Source organism: Ailuropoda melanoleuca, chromosome 2 (assembly GCF_002007445.2).
Source record: "Ailuropoda melanoleuca isolate Jingjing chromosome 2, ASM200744v2, whole genome shotgun sequence".
Lineage (NCBI taxonomy): Eukaryota > Metazoa > Chordata > Mammalia > Carnivora > Ursidae > Ailuropoda > Ailuropoda melanoleuca.
The window spans coordinates 27,455,140-27,471,112 of NC_048219.1; the positions used below are offsets into that span (position 1 = coordinate 27,455,140).

Sequence of the window (15,973 nt, forward strand, 5' to 3'; positions counted from 1 at the left end):
CCAAACCAGCCCTACAAAAAATATTGAAAGGAGTCCTTTAAAGCCCAAAAGTAACATAGGCCAGAAAGGAACAGAGACAATATACAGTAACAGTCACCTTACCAGCAAGACAATGGCACTAAAATCGTATCTTTCAATAGTTAACCTGAATGTAAATGGGCTAAATGCCCCAATCAAAAGACACAGGGTATCAGATTGGAAAAAAAAGCAAGACCCATCAATATGCTGTCTACAAGAGACTCATTTTAGACCCAAAGACACTTCCAGATTTAAAGTGAGGGGGTGGAAAACTATTTATCATGCTAGAGGACATCAAAAAAAGCTGGGGTGGCAATCCTTATATCAGACAAATTAGATCTTAAACCAAAGCCTTTAATAAGAGATGAGGAAGGACACTAGTCATACATACTTAAAGGGTCTATCCAACAAGAAGATCTAACAATTGTAAATATTTATGCCCCTAACATGGGAGCAGCCAATTATATAAGCCAATTAATAACAAAATCAAAGAAACATATCGACAATAATACAATCATAGTAGGAGACTTTAGCACCCCCCTCGCTGAAATGGACAGATCATCTAAGCAGAAGATGAACAAGGAAACAAGGGTTTTAAATGACACACTAAACCAGATGGACTTCACAGATTCAGAACACTCCATCCCAAAGCTACAGAATACACATTCTACTCTAGTGAACATGGAACATTCTCCAGAAGAGATCACATCCTAGGTCACAAATCAGGTCTCAACCGGTACCAAAAGACTGGTATCATTCCCTGCATATTTTCGGACCACAATGCTTTGAAACTGGAACTCAAATCACAAGAGGAAAGTTGGAAAGAACTCAAGTACATGGAGGCTAAAGAGCATCCTCCTAAAGAATGAATGGGTCAGCCAGGAAATTAAAGAAGAATTTAAAAAATTCATGGAAACAAATGAAAATGAAAACACAACTGTTCAAAATCTTTGGGGATGTAGCAAAGGCGGTCATAAGAGGGAAGTATATAGCAATACAAACCTTTCTCAGTAAACAAGAAAGGGTCTCAAATACACAACCTAACCCTACACCTAAAGGAGCTGGAGAAAGAACAGCAAATAAAGCCTAAGCCCAGCAGGAGAAGAGAAATAATAAAGATCAGAGCAGAAATCAATGAAATAGAAACCAAAAGAACAGTAGAACAGATCAACAAAACTAGGAGGTGGTTCTTTGAAAGAATTAGTAAGATTGATAAACCCCTGGGCAGACTTATCAAAAAGAAAAGAGAAAGGACCCAAATAAATAAAATCATGAATGAAATGGACAGATCACAACCAACACCAAAGAAATACAATTATAAGAACTTCTATGAGCAAGTATATGCCAACAAATTAGACAATCTGGAAGAAATGGATGCATTCCTAGAGATGTATAAACTACCAAAACTGACCCAGGAAGAAATAGAAAACCTGAACAGACTCCTATAACCAGCAAGGAAATTGAAACAGTCATCAAAAATCTCCCAACAAACAAGAGTCCAGGGCCAGATGGCTTCTCAGGGGAATCCTACCAAACATTTAAAGAAGAATTAATATCTATTCTTCTGAAACTCCAAAAAATACAAATGGAAGGAAAACTTCCAAACTCATTTTATGAGGCCAGCATTACCTTGATCCCAAAACCAGACAAAGACCCCACAAAAAGGAGAATTACAGACCACTATCCCTGATGAACATGGATTCAAAAATTATCACCAAAATACTAGCCAATAGGATCCAACAGTACATTAAAAGGATCATTCACCACGACCAAGTGGTTAATTTATTCCTAGGCTGCAAGGTTGGTTCAACATCTGCAAATCAATCAATGTGATATGCTACATTAATAAAAGAAAGGACAAAAACCATATGATCCTTTCAATAGATGCAGAAAAAGCATTTGACAAAGTACAGCATCCTTTCTTGATTAAAACTCTTCACAGGGTAGGGATGGAGGATACATACCTCAATATCATAAAAGCCACCTATGAAAAACCCACAACGGATATAATTCTCCAGGGGAAAAACTGAGAGCTTTCCCCACAAGGTCAGAAACATGGCAGGGATGTCCACTATCACCACTGCTGTTCAACGTAGTACCAGAAGTCCTAGCCTCAGCAATTAGACAACAAAAAAGAAATAAAAGGCATCCGAATTGGCAAAGAAGTCAAACTCTCACTCTTTGCCTGTAATATGATACTTTATGTGGAAAACCCAAAAGACTCCACCCCGAAACTGCTAGAACTCATACAGGAATTCAGTAAAGTGGCAGGATATAAAGTCAATGCACAGAAATCAGTTCCATTTCTATACACCAACAACGAGACAGAAGAAAAAGAAATTAAGGGGTCGATCCCATTTACAATCACACCCAAAACCATAAGATACCTAGGAATAAATCTAACCAGAGGCAAAGGATCTGTACTCAGAAAACTATAGAATGCTCAAGAAAGAAACTGAGGAAGACACAAAGAAATGGAAAAACATTCCACGGTCACGGATTGGAAGGACAAATTGTCAAAATGTCTATGCTACCTAGAGCAATCTACACATTCAATGCAATCCCTATCAAAATACCATCAACGTTTTTCACAGAAATGGAACAAATAATCCTAAAATTTGCATGGAACCAGAAAAGACCCTGAATAGCCAAAGGAAGTTGAAAAAGAAAACCAAAGCTGGTGGCATCACAATTCAGGACTTCAAGCTCTATTACAAAGCTGTAATCATCAAGACACTACGGTACTGGCACAAAAACAGACACATAGATCAGTGGAACAGAATAGAGAACTCATAAATGGACTCCTAACTCTACAGTCAACTAATCTTTGACAAAGCAGGAAAGAATATCCAATGGAAAAAAGACGTTCTCTTCAACAAATGGTGTTGGGAAAATTGGACAGCCACATGCAGAAGAATGAAACTGGACCATTTCCTTACACCATACACAGTAGACTCAAAATGGATGAAAGACCTAAATATGAGACAGGAATCCATCAACATCCTAGAGGAGAACAGAGGCAATAACCTCTTTGACCTCAGCCACAGCAACTTCTTCCTAGACACGTTGCCAAAAGCCAAGGGAAACAAGGGCAAAAATGAACTATTGGGACTTCATCAAGATAAAAAGCTTTTGCACAGCAAAGGAAACAGTCGACAAAACCAAAGACTACTGACAGAATGGGAGAAGATATTTGCAAATGACATATCAGATAAAGGGCTACTATCCAAAATCTATAAAGAACTTATCAAACTCAACACCCAAGGAACAAATAATCCAATCAAGAAATGGTCAAAAGACATGAACAGACATTTCTGCAAAGAAGACGTCTAAATGGCCAACAGACACATGAAAAAGTGCTCAACATCACTCGGCATCAGAGAAATACAAATTGAAACCACAATGAGATACCTCCTGACACCAGTCAGAGTGGCTAAAATTTACAAGTTAGGAAATAACAGATGTTGGCGTGGATGCAGAGAAAGGGGAACCCTCCTACACTGTTGGTGGGAATGCAAGCTGGTGCAGCCACTCTGGAAACAGTATGGAGGTTCCTCAAAAAGTTGAAAATAGAGCTACCCTACAACCCAGCAATTGCACTACTGGGTATTTACCCCAAGGATACAAAGGTAGTGATCCGAAGGGGCAACTGCACCCCATTGTTTATAGCAGCAATGTCCACAATAGCCAAACTATGGAAAGAGCCCCGAGGTCCATCGAGAGATGAATGGATAAAGATGTGGTATATGTATATGGTGGAATATTATGCAGCCATCAGAAAAATGAAATCCTGCCATTTGCAATGACGTGGATGGAACTAGAAGGTATTATGCTAAGTGAAATAAGTCAATCAGAGAAAGACATTTATCTTATGATCTCACTGATATGTGGAATTTGAGAAACAAGGCAGAGGATCATAGGGGAAGAGAGGAAAAAATGAAACAAGATGAGACCAGAGAGGGAGACAAACCATAAGAGACTCTTAATCTCAGGAAACAAACTGAGGGTTGCTGGAGTGGAGGGGGTTGCAAGGGTTGGGGTGGCTGGGTGAAGGACACTGGGGAGGGTATGTGTTGTGGGGAGCGCCGTGTATTGTGTAAGAATGATGATTCACAGACCTGTACCCCTGAAACAAATAATACATTGTATGTTTATTTAAAAAAAAGCCAAAAAAAATTAAACAAATATTACATAATCTGGCAATTCTATTTTTGTGTATTTATCTGAAGAAAATCAAAACTGTAATTTGAAACGATATGTGCACCTGCATGCAGCATTATATACAATAGCCAAAATATGGAAACAACTTGAAGCGTTTATTAAAGAAGAATGAAGATACATACACACACACACACATGCACACAGAGGAATATTTTTCAGCCAAAAAAGCAATAAAATCCTACCGTTTGCACAACATGGATGGACCTTGAGGGTGTTACCTTAAGTAAATTAAGTCAGACAGAGAAAGACAAATACTATATGATCCCCATTTATATGTGGAAATTAATTTTAAAGATTTTATTTATTTGTTTGTCTCAGAGAGAGACAGAGACAGAGCACAAGCAGGGAGAGCGGCAAGCAGAGGGAAAAGCAGGCTCCCTGCTGAGCAAGGAGCCTGATGCGAAACTCAATCCCAGGACCCTGGGATCATGACCTGAGCTGAAGGCAGATGATTAAACAACTGAGCCACCCAGGCGTCCTTGGAATCTATATTTAAAAAAAACACAAACAAACAAACAAACAAACAAACAAAACACAAGCTCACAGATACAGAGAACAGATAGGTGATCACCAGTCAGGGGGTGGGTGAAAAGGATGAAGGAGGTCAAAATGTACTAACTTCCAGTTATAAAACAAGTCATGAGAATATAGGGTGCATGGAGGTATAATGGCAACTATAGTTAAGAATACTGTTATTGCATATCTGAAAGTTGCTTAGAGAGTAAGTCCTAAAAGTTCTCACTGCAAGAAAAGAATATTTGTAACTATGTATGGTGACAGATGTCAACAACTTATTGTGTTGTATACCTGAAACTAACAGAATGCTATACGTTAATTATACCTGAATCTTTTTTAAAAAAGGAAATTTTTTTTTTTTTTAAAGATTTTATTTATTTATTGACAGAGATAGAGACAGCCAGCGAGAGAGGAAACACAAGCAGGGGGAGTGGGAGAGGAAGAAGCAGGCTCATAACGAGGAGCCTGATGTGGGGCTCGATCCCATAACGCCGGGATCACGCCCTGAGCCGAAGGCAGACGCCCAACCGCTGTGCCACCCAGGCGCCCCTAAAAAAGGAAATTTTGACACCTGTTACAACATGGATGCTCCCTGAGGACATTATGCTAACTTAAACCAGTCAGAAAAGGATAAATTCTGTATGATTCCACTTAAATGAGATATCTAGAGTAGTCAAATTCAGGACAACAGAATGGTGGTGGTTGCCCGGGGATGGGGACATGGGAAGTTTATGATATAATGGCTGCAGAGTTTCCATTTCAGAAGATGATGGGGATGGCTGTACAAAAACATGAATGTATTTAATTCCACTTAATTGTACACTTAACAATGACTAAAATGGTAAATTTTATGTTGTATGTATTTCAACACATGTTCACTCAGTACCTGGCCCACTGGGACACTAACTCAATACTACAGCACAAGTTAATATTTTATCATATTCCTTTAGTCTCAATATTGCCCACACTTACTGCTGAGCTCCAGTCTCTTCTTTGCCTTTGGGGTGACAGGATGGGAAGGAGTTCGGCGAGATTTGGAGTTAGAATGCCTTGATTCAATCCTTTTGATCACATGCTCTGCTGTGGTCCAAGTAGGGCTTCCCAGGCCCTTAGTCTTGGCTCCCACAGGCTTCTGACACCTAGGACTGCCTTCTTGTGGCTGATCAAACTCTGCAAATAGTTCTGGGGATAGTGGTCTGAATGTCTTCTCATTCCAAGACAGTTTCACAAAGAGTGTTTGCTCATTTTTCAGATCCACAGGTATCACTTCATCTGGGCCTAAAGCTACTACCTGAATAGGAAGAAATGAGAAACAAACGAGCCAAGGGATGCTTCATGAGAGCTATGATTAAAAAGCATTTACGTTTGCATCCTTACCTGGGATGTCACTCTTCCAAACTAAAGAGGCACAGACACAGCATATTTCCAGACTCCTACCTATGGAGTATGATATCCCTACCCCATGTTGCTTTATTTCCCAGTCCAGTCTATTCACTCATGCCAAATTTCCCCACAATTTCTCTAAGCATACTCCCCTGCTCAAGTCTACAATGGCTCCTTGCTATAGCAAGATCTGATTATTACACTGTTTTTTGGTGCCTTCTAAAATCTGGCCCCACTTTACTTCCTGAGTGCTCAGTACTCTTCCAAATGGCCTTTCATATCTATTCGAGGTTGGCTTGTCACAGTCCTCCTCAACTCCCCCAACATGCTCCTTCCTAAATACCCTCTCCGCTCTCCGCCGTTCTAAATCGACCCATTTTGCTGCTTCTCCTTCTATGTATGCCTTTTGCTCCTTTACTCATTTAACTCAGAGACAAATTATTTTGAGGCATATGTTATGCTGGGCTCACAGACTGGCGAAACCTGACTGGTCATGCCAGACCTAAGGCTCTCTGCCTTACCGTTAAACCAAACTTGGGACCACGCTTCATATCATGATATAATCCCCTATTTTGGGGGCCTTATGTAGCTCAAGAAATAACCTGTATCTTAGTCTCCAAACCAGGTCTCCATTCATCCTACATCTCACTGGAACCTGATTTATCACAAAATCCCACCATACAAGTTTGCCCTTAGCAATGAACACTCTTCATACTGATCTACTCAAGGCGAAGTCCTCATTTACGCGAGTGTATCCGTCCTCACAATGCTTTGTGCCTGCCACAGTCACAGCTAAATATAATTTCCCACTGAAATTCATTTGCTAATTCCTGCTTATCCCTCGGGTCACAACCTAAATGTCACTTCCTCCAGGAGGCTCCTAACACATGGTAAGTGCTCTCGAAAAATATTTGTTAAGATGAAGTAGGCAGCAAGCAGGAAAGAGGACAAACAGGAAAAAATTCATTTCCGTGGGATAAATTAGAGCCGGTAATGTTTTTGAGATCGTGCACTTTAGGAGGCAGCCAGAAATAAGCTTCAAGACAGAACCTGAATATCAAGGCATCACCTACCTGCACTTGGTCAATGATGGTCTCAGCACTAATGTTGCTGTTACAGGCAGGGTAATCATACCAGAATATTTCCTGTGCAGCAGGCTTCCGACCCAGCAAATGCCGTTTACTGACAGGAACTTCACAGAATCGGATAAACCACTGTACTCGAGCACGTTTCTTAGAATGAGGTTCAGAATCTAGGAGGGATAGGTGAAAAAGGGAGGTGTAAGAAAATGCAAGAACATTTGTTAAGCACTTCCTATGTGCCAGACACTGTGCTAAGCACCTGATAATACTTGATTAACATATTATTTTTAATCCTCACATTAGCCCTACAAGGTAGGTACTATGGCTATCTCCTTTTTACAGGTAAAGTAATCAAGTTAGGGGGACCTTAAATAATTTGTCAAAGGTCACAGGACCAACCAGCAGCAATCTGACTCCACCCAGCACCCGTGTCCTTCTCATTTTGCTCCACTTCCTAAGGAGGTTCTCAGTCATCAAAGAAATTACAAAAGGCATTTGAGAGAAGAAATTCTAATCACAGGCACTGAACAAATCTTGCAAATCAGTGATTATAAAGAAGCCACCAAAAAGCAGCAAAACAAAAATCCTGGCAAAAATTAGAGCAATAGCCACTGTGGTGACTTCTTACAAACATGTGCTTGCAATTTTTAGCTTTATCTTTACAATATACCATTAACATCACTCCGTACCAGCATTAGGTCCAAGTGAAAGGACATACACTCATTAGTGCTACCATCATTGTCACCTCTTCTCTTCCCCAGCTCTCTTCAGAGAAAGACTGAAGCCATCCAATGAAACATCACACAAAGATTCCAAAATCTATACACAAAGGCCCACACCTCAAATACAAAAGCCCACAGCGCTGATGTGCTCCCCCTGGTGGATGTTCCTTTGATGAGGTTTTCCTCCCCACTTGTCAAATATTCTTCCTATCTCTGTAATGTGAAACATCTTTATCCACTCACTCTATCAGTTCCTTCTTTCAGGCATACAAACTGCCACAGAAATAACTGCCACATCATCCCCCTCCTAGCTTTTGAAAGTCACGGTTTTGTGTAGTTTCCACTGCTATCTTTCTTCTTAATCCTCCTTTTAGAAATCTGTCCCATTCCCACCTTTCTGTACTCTTCTTTGCTTTGCAGAGGGTTACAGGCTCAGAAAATCAGTTGAGGGCTGTGAATGCAGACATGCTGGCTCTACCTTCCCTTCTGTTCCTCCAGCATTAGGGGCAGTGATGGCTTTCTGCACTTACTGATCTCTGGGAAATATCACCTTTTGCTCTTCCAGCCTTTTCAACACTAAACATAGGTTCCATGGGTAAAATATCTAAAGTGTTTTTGTGTTTCTGACTGAACATCAACTAATACACCTTCCTAATCAGCTTACTTCCTCCCTTGTAAAAAAGTTACAGTGCAAAATTAATCACTAGCTTCCTCATTTTAAAATTAAAAGACAAGTCTAGGGGTGCAGGTGGCTCAGTCGGTTAAGCATCTGCCTTTGGCTTGGGTCATGATCCCAGGGTCCTAGGATCGAGCCCTGTAGGGCTCCCTGCTCAGTGGGGAGTCTGCTTCTCCTTCTCCCCCTGCCCACGCCACTCTCTCTCTCTCTCAAAAAACTAAAATCTTAAAAAAAAAAAGGACAAGTCTGTATTACAGTGCAAATCACCTATTTTCCCCCTTAACTTCCTCATGCTAATATTAAAAGACAAGTCTGTATGATAGTGCAAATCATCTACTTTTTTCTTTCCCCTTCTTGAATTCATCCTTTATCCATCCCAAAAATCCTGCCTTAATGACCATTTTAACCCACTCCTAAAAATAATGGAAAAGTTAAATTCTTGAACCCCTCTAATCCCATTTTTACCAAAAACTGCTCTAGTGAATAGGGAAGTTTACTAGGTATAAGAGGGTACAGCCAGTGCTTAAGTGACCCCACCTCAGAATCTAGGGCTTACATCCTATATGATGCTGTGAACAGAGAAATCAGCAATCAGAAATCTTGCAGCTCCCAATTGTTCATGATAAGGAATCGTTTTCATTCCAGCCCCAAACTCACCATCTTCAAACAACTCAACCAATTTAGCAACATATGGATTTTCATCATCATCCCCTTCAATCAACACGAACTGTCCAACTTGGATGTGAATCTCAGTCAGACCACCTTCTATTTTGACACTCATTTCTCTAGGAAGGAAAGAAACACGTTAGGAAATCACTCAGGGTGGGCCAAGGTCTTCAGACCCTCTGGGTAGATGAAAGTGCTTTCCAACTGGAAAATCCTCTACATAGTTTCTCTCTGATGACTAAGTCTCCTACTAGGAAACCAATTCACCCATAAAGTCATAAGCAAGAAGAAATGAAATGGGTTGAATGAATTTAGTGTGAATGGTTAATCTAGAGGCCTTAATATGAACCCTAACCTCTCTCAGTTATTGACAAAGAACAAAGGTTTCCCAAAGCATGAAAGCTGCCCAATAACAGTATCAAAATTTTCAGAGATCTCTAGGGCTGAGAAGACATAGCAACAATATCGAATCCTATGCTGTTATCACACAGAAATACAAAGAACCCACTTTAAATAAATATAGCATCATCATACATACCAAATTTTATTAACTTGACATAATGTCTTCCTTGATCATTGCTATATTTATGCTATCATCTTGTATCAAATAAAACCCTTCCTTATAATCCATTCATATTTATTGTTCCTCAATTCTTAATCTGTAGTAACTAGAACAGGCTGTATACTGGATACAAGTTATTAACAGTTTAATGTGGAGAAGCAATTATTTCCAGGACAACCAACAGAGTCCATCACTCACTTATAGGTGTGGTAGCGTAGTTTTTGGTCCAATAACGGCTTGCCAACCCACGAATAAGTTTGTCTGGTCTTCAGCCTTGTGGGGTAGTACGCCATGGCTCCTGTGTAAATGTCACTAACTCTGAGTTAATATGTAAATGCTCTGATAGATTCTAGCACACAGTCCCGCCTTCAATGACTTCAGCCTTCTCTTCTGCCCCTGCCACATTCCCGCAGATTTTAGAAAACATTTTCTTTGAGGAAAGTCAAGCTTTATAAATACTGAAGATAGATAATTTAGTATCATTTGCATATATCTTGTACTATGCCTTACCTCTTCTTATGCAGGGTCAATATGTAGGAAAAGAAACTATAAATTTTTAGAAGTACCTACTAGCTACAAGGCACAATGATAGGTATTAAACATCTAACAACTTGACGCTAAAAGACAGTGATACACGGTTGTAAGTATCTTTATAACACTTAACATCGAGATAGGGATAAAATATAAATGCACTAGGGGTGCCTGGGTGGCGCAGTCGTTAAGCATCTGCCTTTGGCTCAGGGCATGATCCCGGCGTCCTGGGATCGAGCCTCACATCAGGCTCCTCCGTTAGGAGCCTGCTTCTTCCTCTCCCACTCCACCTGCCTGTGTTCCCTCTCTCGCTGGAGGTCTCTCCCTGTCAAATAAATAAATAAAATCTTTAAAAAAAAAATATGTATATATATATATATAAATGCACTAAAGGACAACTGACAGCATGAAGGGCCAAGAGATGGAGCCAGAGAGACTACTGAAAGTTAAAGGACGAGGTCTTGTCGCTGTTCAGGCAGCAAAGGCTACCTACAGGGGTTTTCTGAACTGAATATTGAAAAGTAGCTATTGATAAGATTAAAAATTTTTTTTAAGATTTTATTTATTTATTTGACAGAGAGAGAGTACACAAGCAGTGAGAGTGGCAGGCAGAGGGAAAGGGAGAAGCAGACTCCCTGCTGAGCAAGGAACACAATGTGGGACTCAATCCCAGGACCCTGGCATCATGACCTGGGCCGAAGGCAGGTGCTTAACCGAATGAGCCACCCAGGTGCTCCTTATAAGATAAAATTAAGTGAGGGATTCCAATGGACAGAGGCAAAAACATGCAAGAGGCGTTTAAGGGAACAGCAATGGGTTTTATCAAGTGTAATTAAAGACAAAAAACCACTCTGGCAGTTGAAAGGGTTTTTTTCCTTTGCAGCTGACAGGGCCTAGTTATCAGTAATTATGAGTAGCTGAAAAGAAATGCTTGTATTAAAGTCTATGGGGGAAAAAAGAGACACTTTTACCGACAAAAACAGAAATGTGAATGAAAAACCCAAGCGTATCTAACAATCCTCAACAATTTGAAAACTGCAATTTATTAGTCCTAATAATAATGCCAATCTATTATATTAAGTTTAAGTAATTAAGATAATAAATCTATCCTCTAAATTAAATGCTGTTTTTATGGAGCTAAAATTTGACAAAACCAGGGTTAAAAAATTTTTTCTTTAATTCATCTGACAGAATTACTCTGAATTACTGATAGATGGACCAATAATTTCAGTCTGTGTTGAAAACAACAGAATTTTAATACCATACTGACCTCCTCCTGATTAAACAAGCTTGTTTCCTGAAGCTCAGTAGCATTATGTCCTGTTCTCTACTTGGGAACATTCTGAGCTATAAGATTTTCTGCTTTTAAAAAAGGAATTTTTTAGTATACTTTGAGGAAACTAATTAGCAAAAAGAAGAAAAGATACTAAGTCATTAGTAAATACACAGCTTACAAATGATGCCTGAAAGACTGCTTTAAAGAACATTAAGAGTACTATATAATTCACAACATGGTAGTATTAAAATCAATCTAATTTTAATTAAGTACATCACAGAAATGAACAAAGAGCAAAGACTCATGAGTAAAAACAAGTAAAAGATTTGTGCTCGAGTAAAAAATGAATTTGGATTTGTTATATCCAATAAGCTTTTGGTAAAACTTAGTAAAAATGATTGAACCTCAGTAAGTTTTCAAGGAAATACATAACACTAACTTACCTTACAACAAATATTCCTTTTAGTGGATAATCTAAAACGGTACTGTCAGAAGTAAACTTGGAGCTTTTCACCTTTCCACAATGCAATCAGGCAAAACAGGCTACCAAGAGAACAAAAGATGCAAGTCAATTACAGTTCTCACTAAATTCTGCCATTAAAAAAAAACCTGGACTATCACTGAGAGTGCTTTGTAGGAAATTGGTTGTCTCCCAGAAAACTGTCTACAGTCCCTGAATAATTTAACTGTAGGATAAATGTCTGATTTGTAACTTTGACTATGATACTTGGTTACACTGAAACAATAATCTCATTTTTTCAAACCCCAAATCCCCAAACAGAAGGACTACCCCCATACCTATAAGGTACTCATGTATACCTAAGGGAATAAAAAAATCCATGCTCTCAACTCTTTTAAATCCAGAAGTTATTTAAGCTTACTAAAGCAGACATCCTCCTCCAAAAACCAATCCAAGATAAAATGTAACATTCCCTTTCTAGGAGATCATGAGCTGTGTTCAATGAGACGAGTACACAGACATATGTGTCACAAACAAGGGTGGGTGATTTACCCTAGGCTGAGTAAACAGGGATATTGCAAGAAAGACTAAGTGGGTTTGGACATAAAACCTGCCTCACCCTGGTCTATCACTCTGCTCTAGGCCCGCTTTTCCAAACTTCAAACACCAAGATTGTTGGTGCCCTAAGTCTTATTACACCACTGCTGTTCTTTCTTCTTGCAGATCTTTTCAAGGATGGCTCAGGTCTCAGCCCCAGTAAAACTCTGATAGGCCTTCACTAATACCCAATGGAAATTTACCCTCCCACCACCTTATACTGTCCGTCAGGGTCATATTCGATTATACCATCCTATGATCAAAAAGCAATATGCATTATATTACTTTCTTATTTATTGTACTTCTTACATTACAATGTTAACTTCCAAAAAGCACAGATCTTGGGACCTTGTCTATCTTGTTCAGAACTGTGTTTCCAGAGCTTAGGTTAGGACTTGGCATAAAATAGGTGAATGAATGAATGAATAACAAACTGGTTTTAAACATCATTAGGAGAGTACCAAGTGTGGTATTAGGACATAGAGCAGCCAGAAACCTCATACACTGCTGGAAAGCATGTAAATTGGTAAAACCACTTTGAAAAATGAGCAGTGTCTACTAAAGCTGAACATATGCACATCCTATGACTCAGCAGTTCCAACACAATATACCCAACAGAAAAACATACACATCAAAAGACATGAACCAAAATGCTCATAGCAACACTATACAGCAATGAAATTAAACCAACTACGACTGCACACATGGGGAAAATCTCACAAACCAACAATGAGCTAAAGAAATCAGACACCAAAAGAAATCATACCATACTGATTCCATTCATATAAAGCTTAAAAATAGGTTAAAAGTAACCCATGGCGTTAGAAGTCAGAACAGAAGGTAACCTAAGTGACTGAAAGACAGCACAGTGGAGAAGGGGCATGTTTGCGGGATGCTGATCATGTTTTTTGATCTGGAAGCTGGTTACACAGGTATGTTCTCTGTAAGATAATTCACTGAGCTGTACATTCATGATTTGTGCACTTGTCGGTATAGAGTTATTTTTCAATGAAAAGTCCAAAAAATTAACCGAGAATCCCTCTACAGAGGCAGGATAAGAATATCAAAACTTTTTGTACTGTTACCCCACTTTCTTACCTTAGGACCCAGCATTTCATCTCACCCACCATTAGCAGAGAGATTACCCAAGAGGGATGATGAATGGGGTGAAAAGGCAGGCCTGACTTGGTGGAGCAAAGGCTTTGGCTTCTAGGAGATAACCACCACAGGCTCTCAATTAATTTGTTGCAGATACCAGAAATCTGGAACATACACACCAGGCAGTGCAGGGTGCCACACCCAAGGAAAACATAAGGGAGTTGCGGTAAAAATGAAAGCAGGTATGTATTGAGCCAATATGACAGAAGGTGAAGCCAAAACTCTATATATTTACCTCATTTAACCCTCAAAATAATCGTAGTACAATGCTAGTACATACTAAGTGCACAATAGACTCTCAATAATATTTGCCGAATGAAAGGTAAGTGCTATTAGCACTTCAAAATGATTAACTTGTCCCAATGACAAGCCTTAATTCAAACCCTGAGCAGCCAGATTCCAACGACTCTAACCACTTCACCTTACAGCACCTGTGTGAAAGCGGATAATGTTAATATATGCCTGAGAGAACTTGCTTCTGGTGGGCTTACTACAATACGTCAGGCTTCCCGGCCACTAATTGGGAAGTCAAATGGACCTCAATTTCCTTACCCACAAAATGGGGATAATAATAGAATCTTCCTTTTATTCAACCAATATATATTAATCACTCATTGTGTGCCAGGCACTATTCTCAGATTAAGTGAGAAAATGCAAAATGGAAAATTCACTTCCCCACTCCCTTAATCCCTTGTATTTATTTGTAAGAGAGAGTGGATCTTTTAACACAAAAAAGGGGGGGGCGGGGGGGCCTGGGTGGCTCAGTTGTTGAGCGTCTGCCTTAGGCTGGGGTCATGATCCCAGCTTATTGGGCTCCCTGCTCGGCGGGAAGCCTGCTTCTCCCTCTCCCACTCCCCCTGCTTGTGTTCCCTCTCTCACTGCCTCTGTCAAATGAATAAATAAAATCTTAAAAAAAAGAGAGAGAGAGAGAGAGAGAGAATTTGAGCAATGTTAGGAAACTCGCACACAATTCACGCACAATTTTGCATTTAATTTCAGGGAATTCATAAACCTTTTAACATCCACATATTGCCCTCTGTTCCGTTTAAAACGGTTGCATGAGACTTGGTAAACCGTCCTCTCACATCAGAAACCTCCGTTGGCATTCACAAGTACCCAATAACCGCACGGAAGAGGGTACCATTTTTATAAACAACTAAAATCGAAAACTGACATATCTAATCATTGCAGTTTCGCAGACAGTAGCCCAGGATAAGAATCTCACATCTCATGCCTCTAAGTTCAGTGCTTTTTCCAACTGTGAAAATTAGAAGGCGCTTCTACCTGGGGTTAGACTAAAGGAAATAGAAGGCATGCCATTAGACTTCTCTTCTAAAAAGAAGGTGGATGAGAGTCCCGCAATTAAGAGCTGCTCACCTGGGGGGTGGGGGTGTTTGGGGGGGGAGCCTTGGGTGGGAGCCCGGCCTCTTACTCACAAAAGCGACCTAGACAAGTCTCTCTGGGCTCAATTGCCACAACCGTAAAATGGGGTAATAATTTCTGCTGTTGTGCTTTCCCTGTGGTGCTTGGTTCACAACGCCTCAAAGGAGTAAAAGATGGAAAAGCTTCACAAGGGCAAAGCAAATAGGAAGGATGGTTAAGATCGTTAATGAGATCTCTGGGCGCTGAGGGCAGGAATGCTCACGCTTCTCTGCAGCTGGCTTCCGGTTTCCCCAACTGCAAACTCTCAGTCCCTGGCGGAGCGGGAAGACTTTTACAAATCGGGATGTGGAAAAGAAAAATGCTCCTAATGGGCTTAGAACAGTGCCTGGCACTTAACAGGCGCTTAGTAAATATCTGCTGAATGAATCAATGACTGAGTCCAGAGAGAACAACTTCTCCAGTCTCCCCCGCTCAGATACCCCTCCAGCCCCAGAATGCTACACTCACCGGGCGCCGAAGCCCTCCGCTCCCACCGTCTCAGGTCCAGGAGTTTGTGGAGCCGCAGCAACTCTAACCTGACCCAGCTGTACTCCTCTTACAGCCACTGACCGCACGCCGAAGCCAAAGTGGACGCCTAGCTAGGAAAAGAAGGTGTAGAAAAGAAAATTTCGCGCCAAACGTCGTGGCCCCGCCCCCAGGCTGTCCCCACGTTCCGTCGCCAG

The 15,973-nt window shown here is 40.3% G+C and overlaps 1 protein-coding gene across 2 annotated transcripts in view; it reads right to left on the bottom strand.

Moving 5' to 3' along the window:
- The window catches only part of ORC1 (origin recognition complex subunit 1), a 37,902-nt gene extending 21,948 nt beyond the window's left edge, over positions 1 to 15,954 (bottom strand). Inside the window, exons 1-6 of one of the 2 annotated variants that reach the window (XM_002915730.4) lie at positions 15,759 to 15,954; positions 12,097 to 12,196; positions 10,045 to 10,144; positions 9,276 to 9,403; positions 7,212 to 7,390; positions 5,728 to 6,046 (exon numbers count right to left, since the gene is read on the bottom strand). In XM_002915730.4, the coding sequence (XP_002915776.3) occupies positions 5,728 to 6,046; positions 7,212 to 7,390; positions 9,276 to 9,403; positions 10,045 to 10,139 (721 nt within the window). In that variant the 5' untranslated portion in view covers positions 10,140 to 10,144; positions 12,097 to 12,196; positions 15,759 to 15,954. Of the gene's footprint in view, positions 1 to 5,727; positions 6,047 to 7,211; positions 7,391 to 9,275; positions 9,404 to 10,044; positions 10,159 to 12,096; positions 12,197 to 15,758 lie in introns of both variants that reach the window. The other variant, XM_019795834.2, reaches the window with a different exon arrangement.
- Between the last annotated feature and the right edge of the window lie 19 nt (positions 15,955 to 15,973).